At 41.7% G+C, this 21,808-nt stretch overlaps 1 protein-coding gene across 9 annotated transcripts in view; it reads right to left on the reverse strand.

Annotated features, from left to right (window-relative positions):
- Nucleotides 1-21,808, reverse strand: part of KANK1 (KN motif and ankyrin repeat domains 1) — a 127,519-nt gene that overhangs the window by 14,084 nt on the left and 91,627 nt on the right. For all 9 annotated transcript variants that reach the window (XM_062599412.1, XM_062599415.1, XM_062599416.1 and 6 more), the window contains 3 exons: nt 10,909-13,563; nt 1,322-1,540; nt 305-413 (listed from right to left, as the gene is read on the reverse strand). In XM_062599412.1, the coding sequence (XP_062455396.1) occupies nt 305-413; nt 1,322-1,540; nt 10,909-13,563 (2,983 nt within the window). The remainder of the gene's footprint in view (nt 1-304; nt 414-1,321; nt 1,541-10,908; nt 13,564-21,808) is intronic.

Genomic DNA, 21,808 nt, shown 5'->3' on the forward strand with positions numbered 1-21,808 from the left:
GGCTGTGACCTGATATGCAAGTACTTAAGACTGATTCCCAGTTTGACTTACAACCTCCACTTAAGACAATAAACACATACACACAAAAGACTGAGGGACGATTAAGGTGTGCTTAAACGATTAATTCTTCCCTCCTACCCTTCAGCTCAACAGGCGTGCCTCAGCCTAAAGTACAGGCAGCAGCTACACATAAACTTCAAGTTTTTTTTTCCTTTTTTCTTCCTTCCTTTCCCAGAGTGAAAGTACTCCAATGACTTGATTAGAGAGACTCTCTTTGTTTGTTTTTTTAGGAAAGGTCACTTACCCGCCATTTATGCCAACAAACTGTAGGTTCTTCTTTGCATTGTTCAAATCTTTTTTTCCATCCCTTTTCTTCATGATAGATTTCAGTGTGTTTTCATTATTAGCACAGACTGTTGAAAAGAGTGAGAAAGTGCATGTATCAGTACAAATTTGCTACCAACTCTGGCTGCAGATGCTTCAGACAATTCTTCAAAACAAATAGGTTTCTGTTTAATTTATCAACTGAAGCAGCAGTTTAATAATAAATAAATAATCTTTTTATCATTTTAATCTTTAAATAATCTTTTTATACACACAGTCAGTGTGTTACATGCACACTAAAAATATAAAAGAACACTTCCAAAAAGAACTCTAGAAATAGGAAATAGAAATAGGAAATGCAGCCTAACTTTCCTAACCCGCAACATGCTGGTAAGCTTTGAGATGCTTCAAGAAAATAGTCTTAGGAAAAGACCTTTTATTATTATTATTATTATTTATTTTTTTTGCTTTGCTGTCTGTGAAAGATTTCTAATACTGAAACTGGTTATTTTGGAATGTCAAGACAGTCCTAATTCTTGAGGTTAAATGACAGCAGTCTGTGGCCAGAACTAAGGCAGGATATTTAACAACAGCCTACCCCATTGGGTGAGTAGGTGCAGTCAAGGCTGATTTTTTTAGCTGTAATATTCACTGAAGTAACTTTTAAATTATGATAAACCAATCTATGAGCATAAAACAGGAAGACAAACATTCACTAAACAAACTTCACACTTCTACAAAATTACTACTTTTTTAACTACATTTCTCTCAGGTTTTAGTAGATTTTGCCTATGAAGACACTGAATAGCACTTCACGGATACCTTACCATCCACTGACTGTGCACAAAGGGACTCACAAGGACTTCTCCAATAATTAAAACTTTTTCTGCACTCATTTTGCCTTCACATTTTTGAGAATTTTTACAACTTGCTTTAATTATGTTTCATATTCAAACTTCATCAGCTGAAAAATATGTATCTCTAATCCAGTTATTACCGTAGAGCCCAGAGGCAAGTTGGTCATCTGTTAGATTAATTGCAGCTAGAGTTTTGTCCTGAGAAGAGAAAGATTTCCTTCCCCGAACTGCTTCTACCAGAAGTGTCCTTCTTTCCTCCTGAACTGCCCCAATATCCTGCTCCAATTTCAGAGCTCGCAAATTTGAAGCCACATGGGTGTTTGCAAGTTGTCCGTGAGGGATGTACTCCAAAGCAGCACCTGTCAAAAAGATGGTAGGCATTGCTGAGCACCCAGGAGTCAGATCAAAACTTTTATGGCAATGCTTTTTCAACAGAAAAACTAAAATAATACTAATACTTAAAAAAAAAAAAAAAAAACACTTTTCAGTTTATACTGCTCTGTTCTGAGGATCCAGCAGAAAAAGGGTGTGATTGTTTTCAGAAACTAAAAAATAGTCCTGAGTTTTTCTTTCCATGAAAACACACAATACAAGGAAAAAACTATAAAGATAGCCACTTTCAAAGGGATGAAAGGAATATCCCTTCCTTTTCCTTTTCTTTTAGTACATGTATTATCAAGATTACAATTTCTGCCACCCTGATTAAGGGCTGACTCACTTAGCTGCTCTTTGCTGAGATGCTTGAATAGCATTCAGGGACTCTGCAGCATGAGCTTATTCAGGAAAAGCAGCCCTTTTAAAAAATAGAATAGAATAGAATAAAAAAATTCCATGAAAGCAGAAACTTTTCAGGAAACTTTTTTTTGCCAATATTCCACTAATTCTGAAAGTTACATACTTTGCTTAGTTATTCAGCTATTTTTTCCTGGTTTGCTGGCATCTCTTTATTTTTTCCCCTTTGTGTGTTCAAAGAGCAGTACTAATTTCACACAGACTTTTATCGGTTCCACAGAAGTTCCTCCAGTTATGCTATTATGACTGCTCTAAAAAGCTGCGTTAGTAATAAACAATTTTGTTTGGGGAACATAATTTGTTTTTTTTTAACATACATCCTTCGTTAGGTAATCTTGCTGGTGTTTTGAAGAAAAGGATGAGTTTTATTTTTTTAAAAAATCACTTGTTTCAAAACTGGTTTCAATCACTGCTGCCTCTCAAAAGTTCCCCACCCCCTTTGTATTTATCAAGAATTAAGCAATAGCCACCTCATTCAAATAGAAGAGTGGTACTGCACAGGATGCTAAAATATTGTACTCACACTAATTCCAAATAGTTCACTTAAAAAATAGAGATGATATTGCCAGTGCTCTTGCTAGACTGCCTTCCCCTCTTTTGCTTCACCCCAACTTTTCCTATGGCTTTCTTCCTTGTCCAGGACCTAAAAGTTGATTTTTCCAAGTTATCATGGCACAGCTTCCTCCCCATCGCCCCCGTTCATCAGCTCTGCCCTCCCACCCAGCATCCATTTCTAAGGCACCTTTTCCAGGGGCTGGAGCTATTGCTCGTTTCCACCATTTGTCATAGCTTCTCCAAGCTGAAGCTGAGCTCTGGTAACATCTCCTCTGCTGTTGGTGCTGAGCAACAGCAAGCACTGGTAAAATGCCAGGTGGGTGAGTCTCACCCGCTGCAGCTTGTATCTAAAGGCTGGTGGAGAGGGAGAGGTGCCTGCTGATAAGGGAACTAGATGGCCGTCTGCAAACATGTCGCCACAGGTTAGCACGCAGAGCACAAGCGGAAGAGCTCTGACCCTGAGGAAGCTAATGGTTTTTCTCTGGGATTGGTTTCTGCTCACCCGGACAAAGCGGTCTCCTCAAGCCGAGATGACCAACATGCACACCAATGCCAGGTTTGAGGCAGGCCAAAATAGCCATGCCATCTCAATGAATCGCTAGGAGGAGACGAAAACAACCCCCTTGCTCCACACAAAGGAAATAACCTCTCTAGAAACAAACTTCCTGCATCTCTGTGCTGGTCTGGCCATGCCCGAAAATCGAAAGCATACCATATGCTAGAGTTCTGCCTTTGCTTCCCCTGCCGGTCTTCTTTTATAGCAGTGATTAACTTAGATCATGACACTTCCTGACCGCAGAAGTTTGGTGACAGTTAACATCATCCTTCAGCAGCTAATCATGGAAAAGAGCTGCCAAAGTGTGGACTGTTGAGCCAGAAAAAAAACTTTCTAAACTCCCTTTAGCTGAAAAACAAGAAAATCACCCTTCCCTCCACTTGTTTGGAGCAAGGTCAGTTATAATTAAAGACGACCAAATGTAATTACTGCTTCCAATTGTAACGCACAGTGGCTGGGTCAGTTGGTTTTGTGAGACAGACTGAAAACGCAATGCTGCTCTCTGATGGGAGGGTGGCAGTTGCCTGATGCACACGCACAGTGTGCACATGGCTTTGCAATACCCCAAGTCAGAAGCGTTGTGCAAAGGCAGCGACTCACGGGAGAGAGCTGGGGCTCAGTGCACTATGACACGCACCAAAACGTTACACCTAGCAAAAAAGGTAAAAGCATTTAAGGGCTGGCACGAGCCCTTCCACCTTGCCTCCTTTTTTCTCCCCCCTTATTCCAGCCTCAAAGGCAACACGGCTTTGAGTAGAGCCTGAAGCCAGCACTGCCTTGGGACAGAGCTGGGCAAGGGAAGGAGCTGCAGGGTAGCACAGAGACAAGGGGGAAAGGCAGTAACAAGACTTATCTTTCCTGGGTCACAGCCTCTTTCCCAGCTAAACCTGCCACCGATGCAACAGAAACTTGGTAGGTTCCCCCATGACCCACTTCTGGCTCATGCTCACTGGCTAAGAAGCATCACACTATGTTTGAGGTGTTATCTGGGGCACACAAGGCTTCAAACGAGCACGGAAGAGTCCTGCTTAACCTCCAAGATCTGACAAAAGAGCATGTCGTAAAGGCAGGAGGACAAACACACGGAAATAACTACATTATCTAAATTGGCCAATGCTCCTAATAGAGCTGTTCATATCTACTACTCATAAGGTTCAAGGAAAAACAGCACTGGACCCAATACAGCATTAGAGCTGCAAGCCGTTATTTAGCATTCAACATCAACTCTCAGGTCTTCCTCTTTGCAAGACAGCACACAACAAGTTATAAAGATGCCTGGAGAGCAGCAATTAGGTGTAAGCCACTTGGGACTAAGTGGCTGTGCTACTCAGCTCTACAGTCAATAATGTTTTAAGAGCTTAATCAACTGCTGGCCAAATCAAAAGTTGAATTAACCAAGTTCTCTTCTCCTCCAATAGGCTGTAGCGTTCCTGTAGGTGCAGGACACACTGCAAGCTTCTCAAGTGTGGAAATGAAACCCTCACTAAAAGCACAGATCCATGTACCAGGTCTAGGACTGCAATGCTTAACATGAGATCAGCCAACCAACTCACTACTTAGCCAATCCTTCTCTCCAGCCGTACCCATTCAGGTACACTTACCACACAGACTTGTGTTTGTTCATTGCTGTGAGTAAATAACTCAAAGTTAGCATACGATTCTAAATACAAATATAATGTAGCTAACCACAGCAAGCAGCTGCCAGGGATTTCTAAATGCATTTTATCATAAAGATAGGGTCTGGAAAAAAATTCATTGGTAATTTAGAAGTATGACAAACCACAACAGAAAACTTAGGCTTAAACTGATCAGACATATGCGAAAAGCTACTCTGATCCATTTCAGTGGGAAAGAAGTGTCTGAAATGTCTTTAGTAATTAATCCCAGTGATTTTAGGGAACAGATGTGTCTGTTTCTAATTTTTTTCAGATGAAACCCCTATTTCTACATCACTTCTGCTGCTTTTGAAAAATCTCATCAATTTAAACCAAAACAACTGCAAAAGTGCTATACATCAGCATCAAACTACAACATGCCACATCTGACAACAAATGCATCTGTGTCTATTGTAAACATGCTACTTCCCTGCCTGATTACTGACCTTCTCTCCCATTTATGGCAGTGTTAAGTACTCTTGAAGCCACATAGTTAGCAAGTTCGGGAAACTGACTGGGCAAATTTCAAATAGTTTTTTATTTTTTCCCCCTCTTAGGTCTGTGCTGAACTTATGATAATAAAAAGTGTAGCCTTTTCCTGCTTTTGAAAATCTCATTTAGTCTGAAGAAGTAAATCTAAGTCAGACTATAAAAATCACTTGGCTTGATAGTACTTCTGTACCACTGGAAACCAAGACAAGTGCAAATGAAGCCAGGGGAATCAAATACCACAGGGATGAGAACCTGCCTCTCTGTCCGGAACATCACAGGCTTTTATCTAAAAAAAGGGCACAAGCCTGCCGCCTATGCAGTAACTACACATGGATTTTATTTTTAACCTGTTGATCAGTGCAAGTATTTATTTGCACAATATGTTGACAAAGGCCAATGATACGATTTATACATTCCCTGAAAGGAATTTCTTCTCTTACGTATTATATACACGAGTTTGTCACAATAGCACTCAGCTCCCTAAGAAATCATGATTACTGAAGAACACTTAGCCTTCCATAGTGAGGCTAAATCTTATCAAGCTGCTTTCTCATTAGGAAGTTATTTTTATATGAATGTATCTTTTTTAATACACTTTCTACCTGGTCTATACATCAGAACTCTTCATGAAATAAACCCATTTTACTAAGGTAAATAAAAAGATAGTGATGAGTTAAACATTCAAAGATTGATATTAATCCCTTCACCATATAAAAGTCTCAGATACAAAAAACTAAGAGTTATTTCCCTTTAACAGGTACTTTTGAGCCATTCTGGGCTAAAAGTCAATGAACTAAAAATCTTAAAACAAAAATAAAATTGCCACATATAACCAATTTATTGGTTCAATTGATTAAATGATAGGAGGCTCATTCACTTGAGGCCCAGTCACAGGTAAATGTTTTAAGTACCATCCAGCTCCAGGCAAACTGCTCTTTTTAACAGGATGGCTAGACCAAGACTGAAAACAAAAATGCTATTTCTGTGAAGCGACTGATCAGCTTATTTATGAAATACTTTTTTCCAGCCAAACTGTGTCTGAAGCTATGTTAAGGCCATCCTTAATTTGGCTGATCAGTGGCAGATCAAAGCATCTCATGATGCTTTGCAAGAAAAGTCATCTCACAACTTTTCTTTTTTTTTCCCTCGATTATGAGAAGTCGATCTTCTCAGCTGATGCTTTATCATAGCTAAAATAAGCCAGCACTTCCTTGGAAAAATGGGAACCTCCTCATATTAAGAATTTATAGATTTGCTTGTTGAACACAGCAGTTGAACTCTGAATAAGCCCATAATAAGCTTCTGTTAACACATAATCAGGGCAAGTATGTCAAATATCTTGAAACCTCTTTGTTTATGGAAATGGACTAGAATAAGACCAGCTAAGTACTTTACATGACAGTTATTGACCAGATCTCTTCTTCCCCTCTTAGAAGTATTTAAAAGGGGGGGGGGGGGGAGAGAATAGAGTTTAACCCCCCAGCAATTACTATAGAAGTCTCTATGGTTTTCAGATAACCTGGAGACATTGGCACTTTGCTTACTGTCCTGACTGCTGGTCACAACAGCAGGTCAGTAGATACCACCTTCCACATTAAAAAAAGTAGATGCTGATTGCCATCCGCAGCAGCCTGCAGCTTTGCTTGCTCAACTGACATGCCAGCGCCTTCAACAGCACCTGGCTCCTTAAGCACAGGTAAGCCTTATATCCTCAACTTCACTAATGTGATCCATGCTGCCAGGATAACAGCTATCAACCCATCAAGCTACACCATCTTTGAGGAAAATAGGCTACAAACTTGGACAAACAGAATCACGGTAAAGAGAAAATAGCTTCCTCTAATTCCTTGAGATTTTTGCATTATCTATGATGCCAAGGACAAAAACCATGCCAGCAATACTGCTCCAATGCCAACAACACCAGCTGATACACATCAGTTTTGGACAAACAGTGGCATCTCACACCATGATCCTTTCTCCTGTTTCTATCTTCCCTCAGCCTGCCTCATCAGCTCTGGGGAGAGTTGCAGCTCAAAGTCTTGGAAGATCTTTTTACCAGATGGCATATCATATTCTCCTAAGGCCTGTGAAGCTTCCTGACACCACTTGCTTAACTTCCTCTCACACCCTTAACTTCTCATTTTGAGAAGTGACCTCCTGAAGATCAGTCCAATGTTTTCATGGGGCTCCTTGGGACAGGACTGTTCCAACAAGTGAATGTAAAACTGATACTCTGAAGATCACAGAGGCACAATAACCATGACTTTTCAGGTCCAATATGCTCAGGTAACCTTTCAAGGCAGAAGAGTTGTTTTTAACTAACAGTCTAGCAAACTCCTTGTCTGTAAATGGCATCCATCTACAAGACTTTGTGAATAGTCTAAGTAACTACACACTACAAGTACTACATTGGGCCTCTAGTTGGTACTTTGCAAAATACATTACGCTTGCAGTCAAATGTAGCTAAAAGATCTCAGAAATTCTGCCATAGTAAGATGGATAAACAGAATACACTTGTCTCTCTTAATCCTGCACAGCATCCAGACTGAGAAGAATAAAGACCTGTAGGTATCTAGGTTTGTCTCCCACAACTGTAGGATCCAGCTGAATGCAGATAAAGCTCCCATACTAGCCAAAAATCAATTTGCAGAGTGGACATTAGATTGTTTGGAAAGTAGATTTGATTTCCCTGAAGCCCCTAGGGCTCCTGAAACACAGTGCATATGTAAATGAGTTGCTTAGTTATGGAAGCAAAGGTGTTTATTTTGTAACAAGTAATTGCTAACAGACCCAGTCCTAAGACAGTCTCACAGATTTACTTGACTTGCAATGAATGCAAGCTGCAGACTCAGCCAAGTTTCAAACTTGGGTCATGACTTGTTGAAGGAAGGTCCAAGCTTCATGTTTAAACATAATTCTGTACTAGTGCTCTTCATCAGCTATCATAAGCTCACACCTACCGTAAGATGATACACCTTTCTGTAGTACATCCCATTCTTCACAGCACTAACAGGGGTGAAAAAAAGTCTATAAAATCAGAAGAACTCAAGAGTATGTATGTCATAAGGTACCTAGATTAATATGTTAACTCAATATCAGAAGCAGTACTGACAATTAACATTTTAAACACAGCAAACTGACCTGAGCAGTTGTTCTGCTTCTAGTACTGCCGTTACCGACCAACCTCAAAGCTAGCTTAGGTATTTCTGCCCTAAAACTGATCTGCCTTTAAGAGATCTTGCTAAGAATGCTCTTTGAATAAAATACTAAAGATGACACTGCTGCTGCTAATCTGAAACCAACTGCTTCTACCACTATTTTCAGTTTGATTTTCTAAGGACTCAAGGCTTGAGAAATCATGCTTCTTTCAATAACTTACGACATTAATGCTGATTTTAACCAAACTGACAGAGGCTCAGTGTTCTGCAGAACTTTTAGCTTCATACAAGTTTCAGAAAAATCGGGCCAGGAAACCATGTATAGAGGAAGCAGTGTTGCTTGAGTGCCTGCAGGAGACACCAAAAAAGGTATACTCAGGAGATCCAAATGTGAGCAAAGACTTAATAAGAGCTTGCCAGTGATCATTAGATATCAATTCATAGTTTAAAAAAAGCGGGGCTTTATTAGTTCTGGTGCTTACAAAATTCCTTGTTTATATCGGTATTTTATTCAGCAAGAAGGGGGAGAGAAGACTTTTGAACAGAAAGGAAGATATGATTTACAAAACCACAGGAATGGGTAGCAGGATCAGCAGATAAATGTAGCAAAGAAAGTATTTTCAAAATTAACAGAAAGACATTTCAGACTCATGACCTCTTCCTACCCTAACTTTGTGGGTCTAAAATGTTAAAGGGCAGAGCTTGACTTATATACACCGTCATAGCATGTAATTCTTACCAGCAACTAAAAATAAAAGAGATTTTGCACTGATTATCCACTGCTAAAGATAATGACATTACATGCTAAACCAAAATTATTCCAAAATAATTTTGGCAAGAATGTGAAATCTGAATCCATGTATGAACATCTTTAGTAAAAGATAATCCATTGCTCCACCTGTGTCTAAATACTTCCAAGCCTCTAGATTACACATTTGACATTGTATAATAAAAGCAGGGAAAGGAATTACAGCTACTGAAAATTATGGCTCATTGTTTTAAGCACACTTTTCAGTGTTTGCTGGATACTCTTATTATTATTGCATCACTATTTGTAAGAGCCCAAAGAATAAAATGCATACCAGAAAGAAAAGAATATTGTATATATAATAATCACATTGCATGCACAGAGACAGGATATCATCTATTTTCTTTACTTCAACATAAATGTTGCTTACTCCTTTACTATGGGAAGCTAAAAATTTTACTTCAGTTTGTTTTAGTTCATAAATGGTTCCATTTAGTTCATGAACACTGAAAAGAATCAGATTTACCAAGCTGCCTCTAACAAAAATAGAGGAAAACTTTTAAGACAGTAAATAAACTGTAAAGGCTTTATATAGCCATGTATTAGACAGTAATACTATGCTGACACTGAATAGTACTTACTCAAGATCTAATTTCCAATTCAGCACCCACAACAGATGCGTTTGCACAAATTTTCCCTATTTCCTTTACCATTCATTTCATTTACTGTGTGATGGCATACACAGTAAATGCCTATTATGCCTAAATGACTATTAGATGCTATCTAATAGTCACTGCTAGTAATTACATAATGATGTTAAATTTATTAATTTATTGGCTTATTTAACAGTATTACAGTACTGTTGTGTAGTTGGATTCACCTATAATGTATTACAGAAAATGGTTAAGTTTTAAACTACTAGACAAACTGTAAGTAACTTTATCCCAGGGAACAAAAAGAAATCCCTCAAATTAATTATTTAGATTTTAAAATTAATAAATAGAATAGAAAGAGTATTTAAATCTGAATTCCTGTCTTTGCTGAGTGTCATCAAAACCTCCAGCAGTAATTACAGTTCACGCCTTTCAAACATGAGACTGTAATTACAGATTAGGACAAACACTTATTGGAACAGAGAAGATGCAAGCTGTGGTTTCTGTGAAGCACTCTGGAGCTGCCTATCATTAAGCAATCAACACAGCCTGAATGGGGAAAGCACCCTGCAGCTCTCCAGCTGTGAAGAACAAAGAATGAAGAAAATGGTAGGAGCAAAGAAATGTCTGGGGAAATGTCTTGGGAAACCAGGCAATTTGACAGAAAAGTGGAATGCGACTTACAACTCTGTCAAATTTGATGTACTGCAATTTTTAAAAATGGTGTTCCAACTTCAAAGGCAGGACAAAATCCTAAACCCACAGACATTGATCTAGATACTCCTCAAGTTGTAAGAAGGGGTCAGTATCTTGCATGGTAATCAAACTCTCTGAATACTTACAGATATCTCTTGTTTATATCAAACACTTGACCCCTCAGAGCATCCTCATCAGGCACTTTAGGGTCTGCAGGCCTGTGAGGGGTAGAAACACCCCCAGCTTTCAGTTCCAGTTATTATTGTTGGGCTGGACAGAATAGAGATATATCCAAAAACAAAGTTATGTGTTGCATTTCATCAGAGCCAGTTCCCCACTTCTTCTAGACAGTCAAGCAAAAAGCTTCCAGACGAGCAACCTGCGAGAAGGGCAAAAAATGTGTGCTTGGGCTCTTAGCTTACCTGACACGGTACTTCTGTCCATACACTGTTTCTGCAGGTCCAGACTCCGTAGCTCCTCTGTGCTAGCGTATTTCATGACGGAGTTGATGGAAGTGAGGGTGCTGATAAGCTGAGAGTTGAGGGATCCAATCTGGGAGTGTGGCTCTCCAAAGGCTTCTGCCAATTCACTGTAATTTTCTGCAAGCAGCATCTGCTGTTCCTGCAGCAGCTTCTGCACACGCTCAATATAGTGATCCAGGCCAGTTCTCAGCTCGGGTGGAGGCAGGGGTCTTTCCAAGAGGGTGCCCATGGATTCACAAACAGACTCACCCCCAACTCCAATGCTCCTGGTGCTGGCTGGCACAGCTGACAACGGAGGGGGTCCACAGGCAATGCTTCTCATCTTAAGACCAACTAGATAGTTCTCGTTAATGTTTATCTGCCCAACGCCACAGTCTTTGGTTTTTATTGCAGAGGGTTTTTCAAAGCCTGGGTGACTGGAAAGCAAGGTTCCCACTCCAACAGAACGTGTTTTTGCAGATACGTTTATGTCCTTTACCCTGCCGTCTCCTACTGCCACAGTCCGCGTCTCCACACTCACAGTGTTGGTCTGTTTATCGTAACTGCAGAGAATAGTATTTGTGCCGCAGTCTGCCAGAGAGGCTGTTTCTGTGCTAGTGCACTGGCTCATCATTTCCACAACTGTGCTGGTTTGCTGGGTAGCTGTACAAGGCATGGCCATGACTGTGGCTTCGGCTCTGCTCACAGCCTCTGTGGCCGTTTCACGGGACACGCACTCCTTTGGGGCACAGACAACCACATCCACTGAACAGTCCCCGCAGCCTATTGACCTCACCTCTTTGATCTCCTGCTCCGTCTTGCAGAGACTCAGGTCGTCTACAGACTCCTCTGTGTTGACACCTGTTTCACAGACGCTAGTCTCTACACCCACCTTCTTATCGTAGACCTCAACAGACCTCCCTGTGCACTGGTCTCGCACTTCTGCTCTCTCCTTCACAAGCCACTGATTCATGAGCAGCTCAGGGCCCACTGCTGTGCTCTGTACAACAGGTCTGCAGGACGTGCCAACGCTGCTCAGTTGTACATGGTTCCCCACAGATGAATCAGTAACATTCACATGATCACCCACCATTTGGTCTCTTGTTTGTATCACAGCCTCCACCATTCTGCTGACGACAGAGGGCTGAGCCATCAAGGCTTTATCCACTTTTTTCCTAGATCCAGCTGCCTGCAGCTCCTGTTTTAATTTGGTCATTTCCCTGTCATGGGTAGTTTCCTTTAACTGAACTTCTAGTCTATAGATCTTCTCCTTAAGGGCTTCTATGGTCTGCTGCTGAAGCTCTATCTCCTTCTCAACTTCTGTAGACAAGCCAAGCATGGCTTCTGTCACCCCAACCCCAGACTCTCTTGTTTCTTTCTCTGTTCCCACAGCTACTTCTCTGTGTTGCCTCAAAGATCTGCTGTATATAACCACATCATTCATGTTTTCATCAGCACCTACAGCAATGGATCTGCTCTCTTTTGTTAGGCTCTCTCTGTTTAATCTAAGATTTGCTGGAGTTTCATAGTTGCTATCCTGTATTTTTTTCTCCAGTGCTTGCATTTCAGCAGTCAGCTGCCTAAACTCCTCTATCCTCTGAGAGCTCTGCTCCATGCTCTCCATGTCCTCCTCACAATCTATATACAGCTCTCCACCTCTTCTGACCTGCGACAGATGTTCCCACTGTTCTGCATTTCCTGCACTGTAAGATCGTTTTCTGAAACCACACGTATCATTTTGACTGGGCTTCCTTTGGCTTTTGAGCTCTGCCATCATGTGCCTCTTCTCTTCCTGTAACACTGAAATTTTGACCTGGAGCACAGGAATAGTCTTGACTTGCTCTTCAAGCTCCTTGAGACGCTTCAGGGCAATCGCCATTTGTTCCCGAATGTGCTGCAGATGCACCGGGCTCACATTGGTCACTGGTGTGGATATTCCGGAACTCAGCGGGCTGTGGCGAATAGAACTGCCCAGCGAGGAGCCAAAGTAGGCACTGTGGTCTCCGTTACCTTGATACCCATTTTGAAGCTGCTGAGACATGTGACTGTACCCACTGGATCCCACAAATGAGGGAAGGGAGCTCGTTGAACCCATGCCTCCAAAGCTGGAGAGCCGGGGCCTGCGGACCTCTCCTGGTGTGACCTGCATCATTTTCTCCTGCTCTAGTCGTCTCCGTGTTTCCATAAGTGTTTTTGTCACATGGAGGTTGTGCCGGGGAGGCTGGGGGGAGGGAGGAGGAAGCTGCTTGCTCTCAGGGATAGTTAGGTAGGAAGGAGATGCTTCGAAGGAAACTGATGGTCTCACAGTGACAGACGGGGCTATTTGACTCCTTGTGGCCACACACGACTGCTTATTCTCATCACTGTTAGATGAAGAGAGAGACTCAGTGGAAGTCCAGCCACCGCACTGGCCACCAGGGTTCTTGGTGCCTGCAGAGGCTGGTACTGCTTTCTTCTTCTTCTGGATGTTTAATTTCTTAATGGTATTGCCCTTTTGTATATCATCCACATACTTCAGAAAATCCAAGTCTAGCTGGTAGCCATAAGGCGTTTCCACAAAATAGAGATCTTTCTGTTCTTTTTCATCTTCTCCATTTATAACAGCTTCCTCTTTTTCTGCAAGAGAAGAAATAAGATCTGTAGATGGAAAAGAAACTATGTCTCAGCAGGCCAGGCGCTGAAACACAAGTGTACAAACAAGCACACCACTAAGCAGAGGCTGCTGCAGCAGCCCAGATAGCAGACCATTCTGCTAATTTACCTTTAACACAAAATCGCAATTAACTTTTCCAAAGTCAATCAATAGGATTTTAAATCCTGAAAGGTGCACACATAAATGTGTATGTGTACATATATATATATATATATATATATACACATACATATGCATATGCATGTATACACATACATAAATACGTACGTGTAAATACATACACACACACTGATAACTTTATGAATAAAGAGGCACAGAAGTAGCACAGCCCAAAGTACCAACTGTACTTCCATAAATCCCTCCAGTATTTCCACACCACATCAAGGTTTTGCACATGCTAAGCTGTCACATAAAGATTACACTGTATTGCTGTGAATCATCTGAAGACTGACTTCTCTAGAGGATACATTAAAAAAGGCTACCAAACCCCCAACCCCCCCCTCCTTAGGCTATCAATGCCAGTAGACTTTACACTGATCCACAGTTATTTTACTGCTTTGCAAACCGCTGCCCTAAGAGCAGCAATACCAGCTCACTCTCGCCAGTGCCTCTGTCTCTTATATCCTCAACCTGCATGAAGCCCGCACACTAAAAATATGCAGCTGGACCTGTTTCCAGCCGTGTCTCAAATTCCACGTCCAAAAGAGAAACCGCCGTCTCGGATGTCACAGGAACTCGGACGTCCCCCAGACACAGCACTCGCATGTCCACAGGGCAAGCTAAATAAAACTCCACCAAATCTGCTGGGCGTCTGCAGTCAGAAGTTTTATATACTAAATAACTTGCTCCTTTTGTCCTATTTGGGAAAAAAGAAATGGGCTGGGGCGGGGGGGAGAGAGGGGAGAGAAAAGAAGAACACCCCCCTCACACCGCCCACCACCACACAACAAAACTTGCTGCAAGTTGTTAGAGGAGCTGGGTACATTTGAGCAGCAGAAGGAATAATAAAAGCCAGCTTTCCGGTTACCTGAATTAGCTACATGCCTCTGCCTCCACACTGTAAATTTTCCAGCCACGTATAACTAGGCCTCCAGTAATTCTCCTGGCTATCCCAGCTTCATGTGTCACAAACAAGCTCTCGGCTCACCAAAGCCCTGCCTCCCAACTTTCTCATTCTTCACCCCATAAGGAAAAAAAGCCTACATTAGCGTAAACTCTGCCAAGCAGCCCACACCATTTCATAGGCTGAGCTTTCACCAGTGGGTTTGGCCTCAACCAGGGCTGGGAAGCTCTGCCTTCTCCTACTCCTAAGGTCCTCAGCTGCTCTAGGCGCTCATTCATTTCCTAGGTGAATGAACAGTTAATCTTTCAAAGGTGCAGTCTCCTCCTCCCCTGCCTCTTCCCACCAGGCTCCCTTCCCCAGCAAACAGCAAAAGATCATTTGTGTAAGTCTCTCTGCCTGTGGCACTTGTCCCTCACTCTCTGCTCCTCCTTAAATGCAGCAGCTCCGTCTCCAGGCAAGTGGATGCAGCAGTTTTTGTATGGGGACACTCGTGCATTTGGCTGTCTAATCCGCCAAGCTCCACACCCGTGTTTCCTCCGCAAAAGACATGCAGGATGTAGTAGGCAGTTAAGTATCCGAAAACAAACTTAGCTTTCTGCTTTGCTTTTAAATAGCTAGGCTTGAAAGTCGTGTTCTCTTAAAGGAATATACACCTCAAAAGACAAGAGCGTCCCTACTGCATCTACAGGAAGTGACTTAATGTTGCACTGAAAAGGTTTAGGGGAAAGGAAGAAGAGAGAAGAGAGAGAGAGGAGAAGAGAGAGGAGAAGAGAGAGGAGAAGAGAGAAGAGAAGAGAGAGGAGAAGAGAGAGGAGAAGAAAAGAGAAGAAAAAAGAGCCTCTGTTTTTCCAGTTTCCTTGGCTGTGCTTGAGAAGAGCCTTGTCTACACGCAGCACAGCTGCTTTCACAATGACTCTTCACACGTTTGCCTGCCGCAGGGACACCAGGAGCCGCAGACAGAAGCAGGATGATGCTCAGGGGAACCGCACCTACCCTGGTGCTGCAGAAGATGGGGGTGGCAGCGTGGATGGTGGGCAGGTGTGCACCATGGTAAAAGGAGTGGGCTGACTTGAACACATTGATATCTTGATCCTGCAAGTGACAGCATGCAGGCCAACTCTTCAGCAGGCAAAAACAACCCCTAAGCACAGCATGTTTCTGCTAGAAGACCAGGGTCTTGGCATGCTGCAGTATTTACTTACAGATCAACCCAAAATAGCCGTCTAAATACCAGCATGGGAGCAAAAACACATTTACAGATACATATTCTGAAGAACATATGTGCACACAGTCCTTTCCTGCAGGACTGTGTCGGACTTAGACAGTGGAGAAGTCTGCTTTTTTCTGAACAAGACAGAGTATACTTTCCTACTCACCCCTCTTCATCCCTCAATTCACTGCTCTATTCCCGGCCTCCTCAGAAAACCAGTGCTGTTTTCCACACCTCACAGCTCCTCACCTAAGGCTGGGTCTCCCTTCTTTCCCCTCTCTATCCCAGCTTGGCCCTCTCTCTCTCTCTTTTTTTTTTTTTTTTTTTGAAGCTTTCTTCCCACTTTGAATTTCTCATCCAGTTTCTCTATTCACCTCCTCCACTAATTTCAACCCAAAATATGGCTAAGCCACTAGAAGAAACACCTCATCCTAGGCCGCCTTCTAGTGGCTTCATCCAGCCCATGCTGTTTCTAGCTCCAGCAGAGCTAATTTTACCTGCTGGTCCATTCTCCCCAGCTCTCTGCTTGTCCTCCTATCTGGCAGCATCACCACTTCCCTCATCCCAACACCAAGGAAGTCAGGCAGCTTCTCTAAGCACTGTGCCCAAAATCAGTTTAACTGTTGGATGGGGGAGGGAGAAACAAGTTATTTGGAAAGTCCCAGGACTTGCAAATTAAAGCATCTATGAAAAAATTATTCATAAAACTTCTATAAAGACATGCAAATCTCACGTTAAGTCATCAGAGCCAAACCAGAATCTCTGATAATTTTCTTCTTCATGAAATAGTATTGATTGCACAACAGAAACCCACCAAAAATATATAATTAAACATACACACACAAGAATCCCTTACTAAACCTCCAAAACACTTGCAGTTATTTAAGAATCTTCACAATGAAATTCCTTTGGCCCTTAGCTTAAGCTGGCCACACTACCAGGACGTAGTTCATATCTGCTGCTCCACAAGCACGAGATTCTGTGTGAAGTTGATTGCATACTACTTCTCCTTAAAACAGCACAATGAGCACTCCATCAACACAATCCCGGTATTATGAGCTGATCTTTGGAGTCATTTCTTGATACTAAAGACAAACAAGGATCAGTGCTGCAATCTAACAACAACAACAGAACAGAAAACTGTGATGTAGCATGCAGGAGCAGTGCCAAGCCTTTGTGCATTTTGCCATTTCAGGGAAAGGGCCAAAATGGGTGTGCCTGGAACAAAGCAAAATGGATGGCTTTTTGCAGGCAATAAAAATGGTTTTGTAGGTTCCAAAAGGAAAAGAAACAATCTATTAAAAAGGAAATGAATGCAACACCCGATAAGAGCACAGCTTTTTGCTTTCAACCCTTAGGTCCTGGATGAACCACGAATGCCCTTACTCCATAGCTCCGGTGGGTGAGCATCAAGCACTACACAAAGCAGGAGCTGTATCTATTTGCCCTTCAGCCAGAAAGGCATCTTCATGCCTTGAGACCTCAAGTGAGCAAGAGATTCCTATCCCGTTCACCCCAAAGCACCCAAAAGTAGCAGCAAGTGCAGGACACTCTTTTTAGGCTTCTTGCCTCGTCCTCCACCAGCTGATTATAGGCACTGCTGAAATTAGAAGAGCTATTCCCCATTCTCTACCATTCGTCAGGCAAATCTTAAATCACATCACTGCGTTACACTGAAGCACAGTATGTGAAGACACGTAAGCACACACATACACACTTCTGTCTGTGCAAATGTTGCACACACTGCTATTTTGCTGTCTAATGTCTTTAAATGCAATGAGAGACGAACATACCTATGTTTTTAGGGTAAGTACCTGCAAAGTAAAATACTCTGCACAGAGCCTCATAGTGTTATTGTCACTATGAATGCATTTCTCTAGAAGTATGCAAAGTCTTCTTTTGCCTCTCCTTACTGCATGATAATTACGCACTGGACACAAGCAGCATTTGAAAAATGTACTCTTCTGTTCTCTTCTCCTGCACTGCTGGGACTGGCTCTGTGCAATCATTCTCATCTTGCCAACTTCCATTAAATTATATCCTATCCAATGCACTATACAAGAACATCAGTATATTAAAACACTGAGTCAGCCCTACCAGAGTCTATGCTAATCATGCCTGCTCCCCAAACAGGAGAACCAGGAAAAAAGCAGAACATTTAGTTGATGTGCTTACAGAAGAGTTTTGGGGGAAGAGGAATGGGAGAGTAAGTTAAGAAACAGTGAAAATGTGGGCAGGCATGGAGTATTGGTTCCACAAGCTAGAGCAAGCTTTATTGCAAAGGTCCAGAAGGTCATAGGTCCAGAAATCGGAGGGTTCAGAAAGAGCAACAGAAAATGTATTTCTGAAGCTAAATCTAGGTGCTTTGAAAAAAACAGATCTCACATCTAAAGCCTTTCCTTCCCATCTGGTTATGATATCTGCTCTAAGGCATTTTTATCTTCAATCTGACTGCCACTAAAGAAATCCTTTCCATTGAAATAAGGTTATGAATAACAGAGTCTCCTTCTAGAGTTATTGCATAAGAGAATTCATAAAGAATGTTGCAGAGGAAAAAGACAGAAGCAACAGCTGGCATAAATGGAGTTGAAAGAAGTATTTTTATATGCTGAACTTCAGCTTGAAAGGTTATCTGGAGCAAGAAAAGAAGGGATAAAAGTGAGTTCTGACCTTTCCGGTTCTTTAGTGCAACACAGAAGAAATTGATTCTTTTCCTCTTCTGCTCCTCCCACCCCTCAATACTAGTTTTATTTTTTTCTCTTTCTGTACTTCAAGATATGAGTATCAGCCTTGCTTTCTGAAAGGAACCAAAACACATAAAACTGACCATTTATTTAAAAAGAAAGAGCAGAATGGAATATTTAACAGGTATGCTTCCATTCTGCTTTTCAGGTGTTGAGGTGCTTAGGTGTCCTTGCAGCACAGTCAGCTGACCAAGTTTCTTTTGGCCAGCAGGATACAGAGGATGTCATGAATCTACTAGCTCTCCAAAATTCAAACTAGATCTGCAACATTTTCAAAGGTGGGAAAAAACAATCAAGGTGTTAGATTTTTTTATTCCAAGAACAAAGAAGGGCAAACCTATTAGCGCAGGAAGTGCTTTCCCTATTTTGCGAAGACACAACAGGAGCATCCAGTGTTTCATTCTTCCCTTTTCAGTTTAAATTAAAACGTATTAAAACAGTTCTAGATGAATAGCGAGAAGAAACACAGGAAAAACAACCAACAAACACCCTCGCAAACAAGGGAATCTGTGTTGCTACTGCTCAGCTACAGTTAGTCTGAATTTATCTCCGAGGCCTCTGAGGCTAAGGGGTATGGAGTTACACAATCCAACACAAAACACCTCAGCTAGGGAGAGATGAGAGACCCAATTACTAACTCTGCAACAACATGTGAAAAGCATTTTCCTGTTACAGAAGATTTCCATTTACTACACATTTTACTGAAGAAATTAATTTCCTTTCAAACATGTTTACTTCAAATTTATCTCAAAGAAAAACAATGAGCTGAAAAGTGGAAAAATTTTTTAGATTATTCTTCCTAATTTATCTATCAATACTGCAGTTGGAGGGCTGACAGTTAAATCTGGCATCTAAATATTCAGCACTTGGGGCTGAGGTTTGTAATCAAAAAATGTGGGATAGCAACTTACCTGGTAATAGTAAAAGAAGGGCGAAACCATAATAGTATGCAGTAAATGGGCTTTTCTTCCACTTTCAAGATGCAGAAGCTTCTACTCAGATACCTGTAGTGCCAAGCCTCACAGAAGTGAGCTGAGGACACCACCGTAAGTCAACGAACACAAGCAGAAAGACAGTTCCGAGGACTGCTATATTTTGTTTGCATTGTAAATACTTAGTCCAGGGCACCAGGCTACAATGTCCTATTTACCATAGTGCTTTACGAAGGGAAGGTCTTTTTAACAGTGGATTCACTGTCTTATTTCTGTGCTCCTTCTGGAATTGGTAACATGAAGGTAATAAGGAAAAAAAACATCAAAGCGAATCACAGCCACAACGCAGAGCCATTAAATGCAACATGAGTCTTCCCTATTGACTTGACTGGTCTTTGGATCAACCCACTGGGAAAAGATTCTCTCAAGCAGAAGTTTCCCTGAACCTGAAACATCTTAATTGCTTAGCACTGTAATAAAAGCAATTAGCCTTCTCTCACCTTAGTACTAGTCATCAGATGAATGCATTGGTCTGGGTGTCCCACTGTCACTGCTCCTCCACATTTAATTCCTAAACCACAGAAGCATTTATTGAGATGGTAGATGAGACTCTGAGTTATTTAACTCAGGCTTTTGTGGGTTACCTACTGTGCCTATATCCAGACATCATATAACCATTTCCAACAATTATTTTTGCAAGCTGCCAGTTAAAAACATCCTTCAATAACTGATCCCACAACCCTATCTAGTCTTTCTTTCAGAACCCCTTATTTCAAGAATCTTTGAACTGAAAACTTGTAGCTTGTACAGAGACTCATTTAAAATATTAAATGCAGAATATAAGAAAGTCATGAAAATTAATTTACTCTAAAAGATTGATCTTGTTTATGAAAAACCTATTTGAGTTAGAAAAAAAAAATACTGGGCAGACAGCAACTGCAATATGACCCCTTACCAAAATTCACAAGATGTGCTTTACTTTCTTGTCAGCTCCCTTACTGAGACCTATAGAAGTCTACTTCTAAATTGCCCTCACATTCTGGGAGTAGGTCTTGTTTTGGCAGGTCTGCGGTGGGGCATCTTGTATGTGTACCACCTCAGGGCTCCTAACCACGAAAAGTCAAAACTAAGAGGCTACTCTGTTTTGCTCCCATCCCTGGTTCTGACTCACAGACCTCAGGAGAAATCAAACCAAGGCTGGCAGGAAATAGGGCATGGGTGGGAAAGCAAAAGAATATAGTTAATTTATTCCAAACTGCCCTACCAGCAGTAAGGGAAAACAGAGAAGAAGCCCTGGTGGGGGCTTATGTTGCGGTTATCACAGTGTTGCCACCTCTAGGTAGAAACTTTCCTAAAAATGGTGGCTGTTAAAAAAAAAAAAATGCAGTGGCACAGATCAGTCTGTGCATACATACAGCTCTGAGTGTGACCAGCAGGTCCACAGTAAAGCAAGTCAGAAGCAAGTGGCAGTTTCAGTTGCATTGCACTGGTGTCATCCTCTTGCCCCTTCCCAAATCCTCCTGAAACGACACTTTAACCAACAAATGCTGTGGGGAGAAGTGTAGCTAAAGAGAGCTTGCCTCACATAGAAAGCAAACAGCTTTCACCCTACTGGTGATGAGGATTTAAGGAAAGGACAATTCTCACTCCAAAAGGACACTATTTTCTCAGAGGAAAATTAGCCTCCTGTTTGCACAAATAACACTTTGATAAGGATAACAATGTGACTCCACAGCTATCCTCTCCTCTTGGGTCCAAAACAGGAGGCATCTCAGTCCTGTTCAGGTAGTTTTGAGAACAAGATGCCAGCAAGGCAAGTCCAAACTGGTACAAATTTATCCTTTTCGAACACCTGACTTCATGTGCATTTTTTTTTCATCTTGCACCATCTACCTGCTTGACAGTTGCCATTCCTCAGGCTCTGAAGAATTAATTTCATTCAGTTCCTATTATGTGTGCAGTTATTGGCTCCAGGCACATTTCTGACAACTGAAGAACATGCAGCTTAAAGATTCTCCCCAAATCAGAGGAACTCAGGCTTAGCAAAATGATATAGAATATGGCAAACTGTAAGTACATATTTTCTCAGTCTGGGAGAAGGCTGTATACAACGAACCCTACAGACAAAACCAAGGTTGGGTTTGCAAAACCCTCCCCTCTGAAAACACTATCCTGAAAGACTCCATTTAAATAAAAGGAATGGTGTTTCATGGTGTGAATATAACTATCAAACTGGCTTCTTCCAAGCACTTCCCTAAT

The sequence above is a fragment of the Rhea pennata genome, chromosome Z (genome assembly GCF_028389875.1).
Source record: "Rhea pennata isolate bPtePen1 chromosome Z, bPtePen1.pri, whole genome shotgun sequence".
NCBI lineage: Eukaryota > Metazoa > Chordata > Aves > Rheiformes > Rheidae > Rhea > Rhea pennata.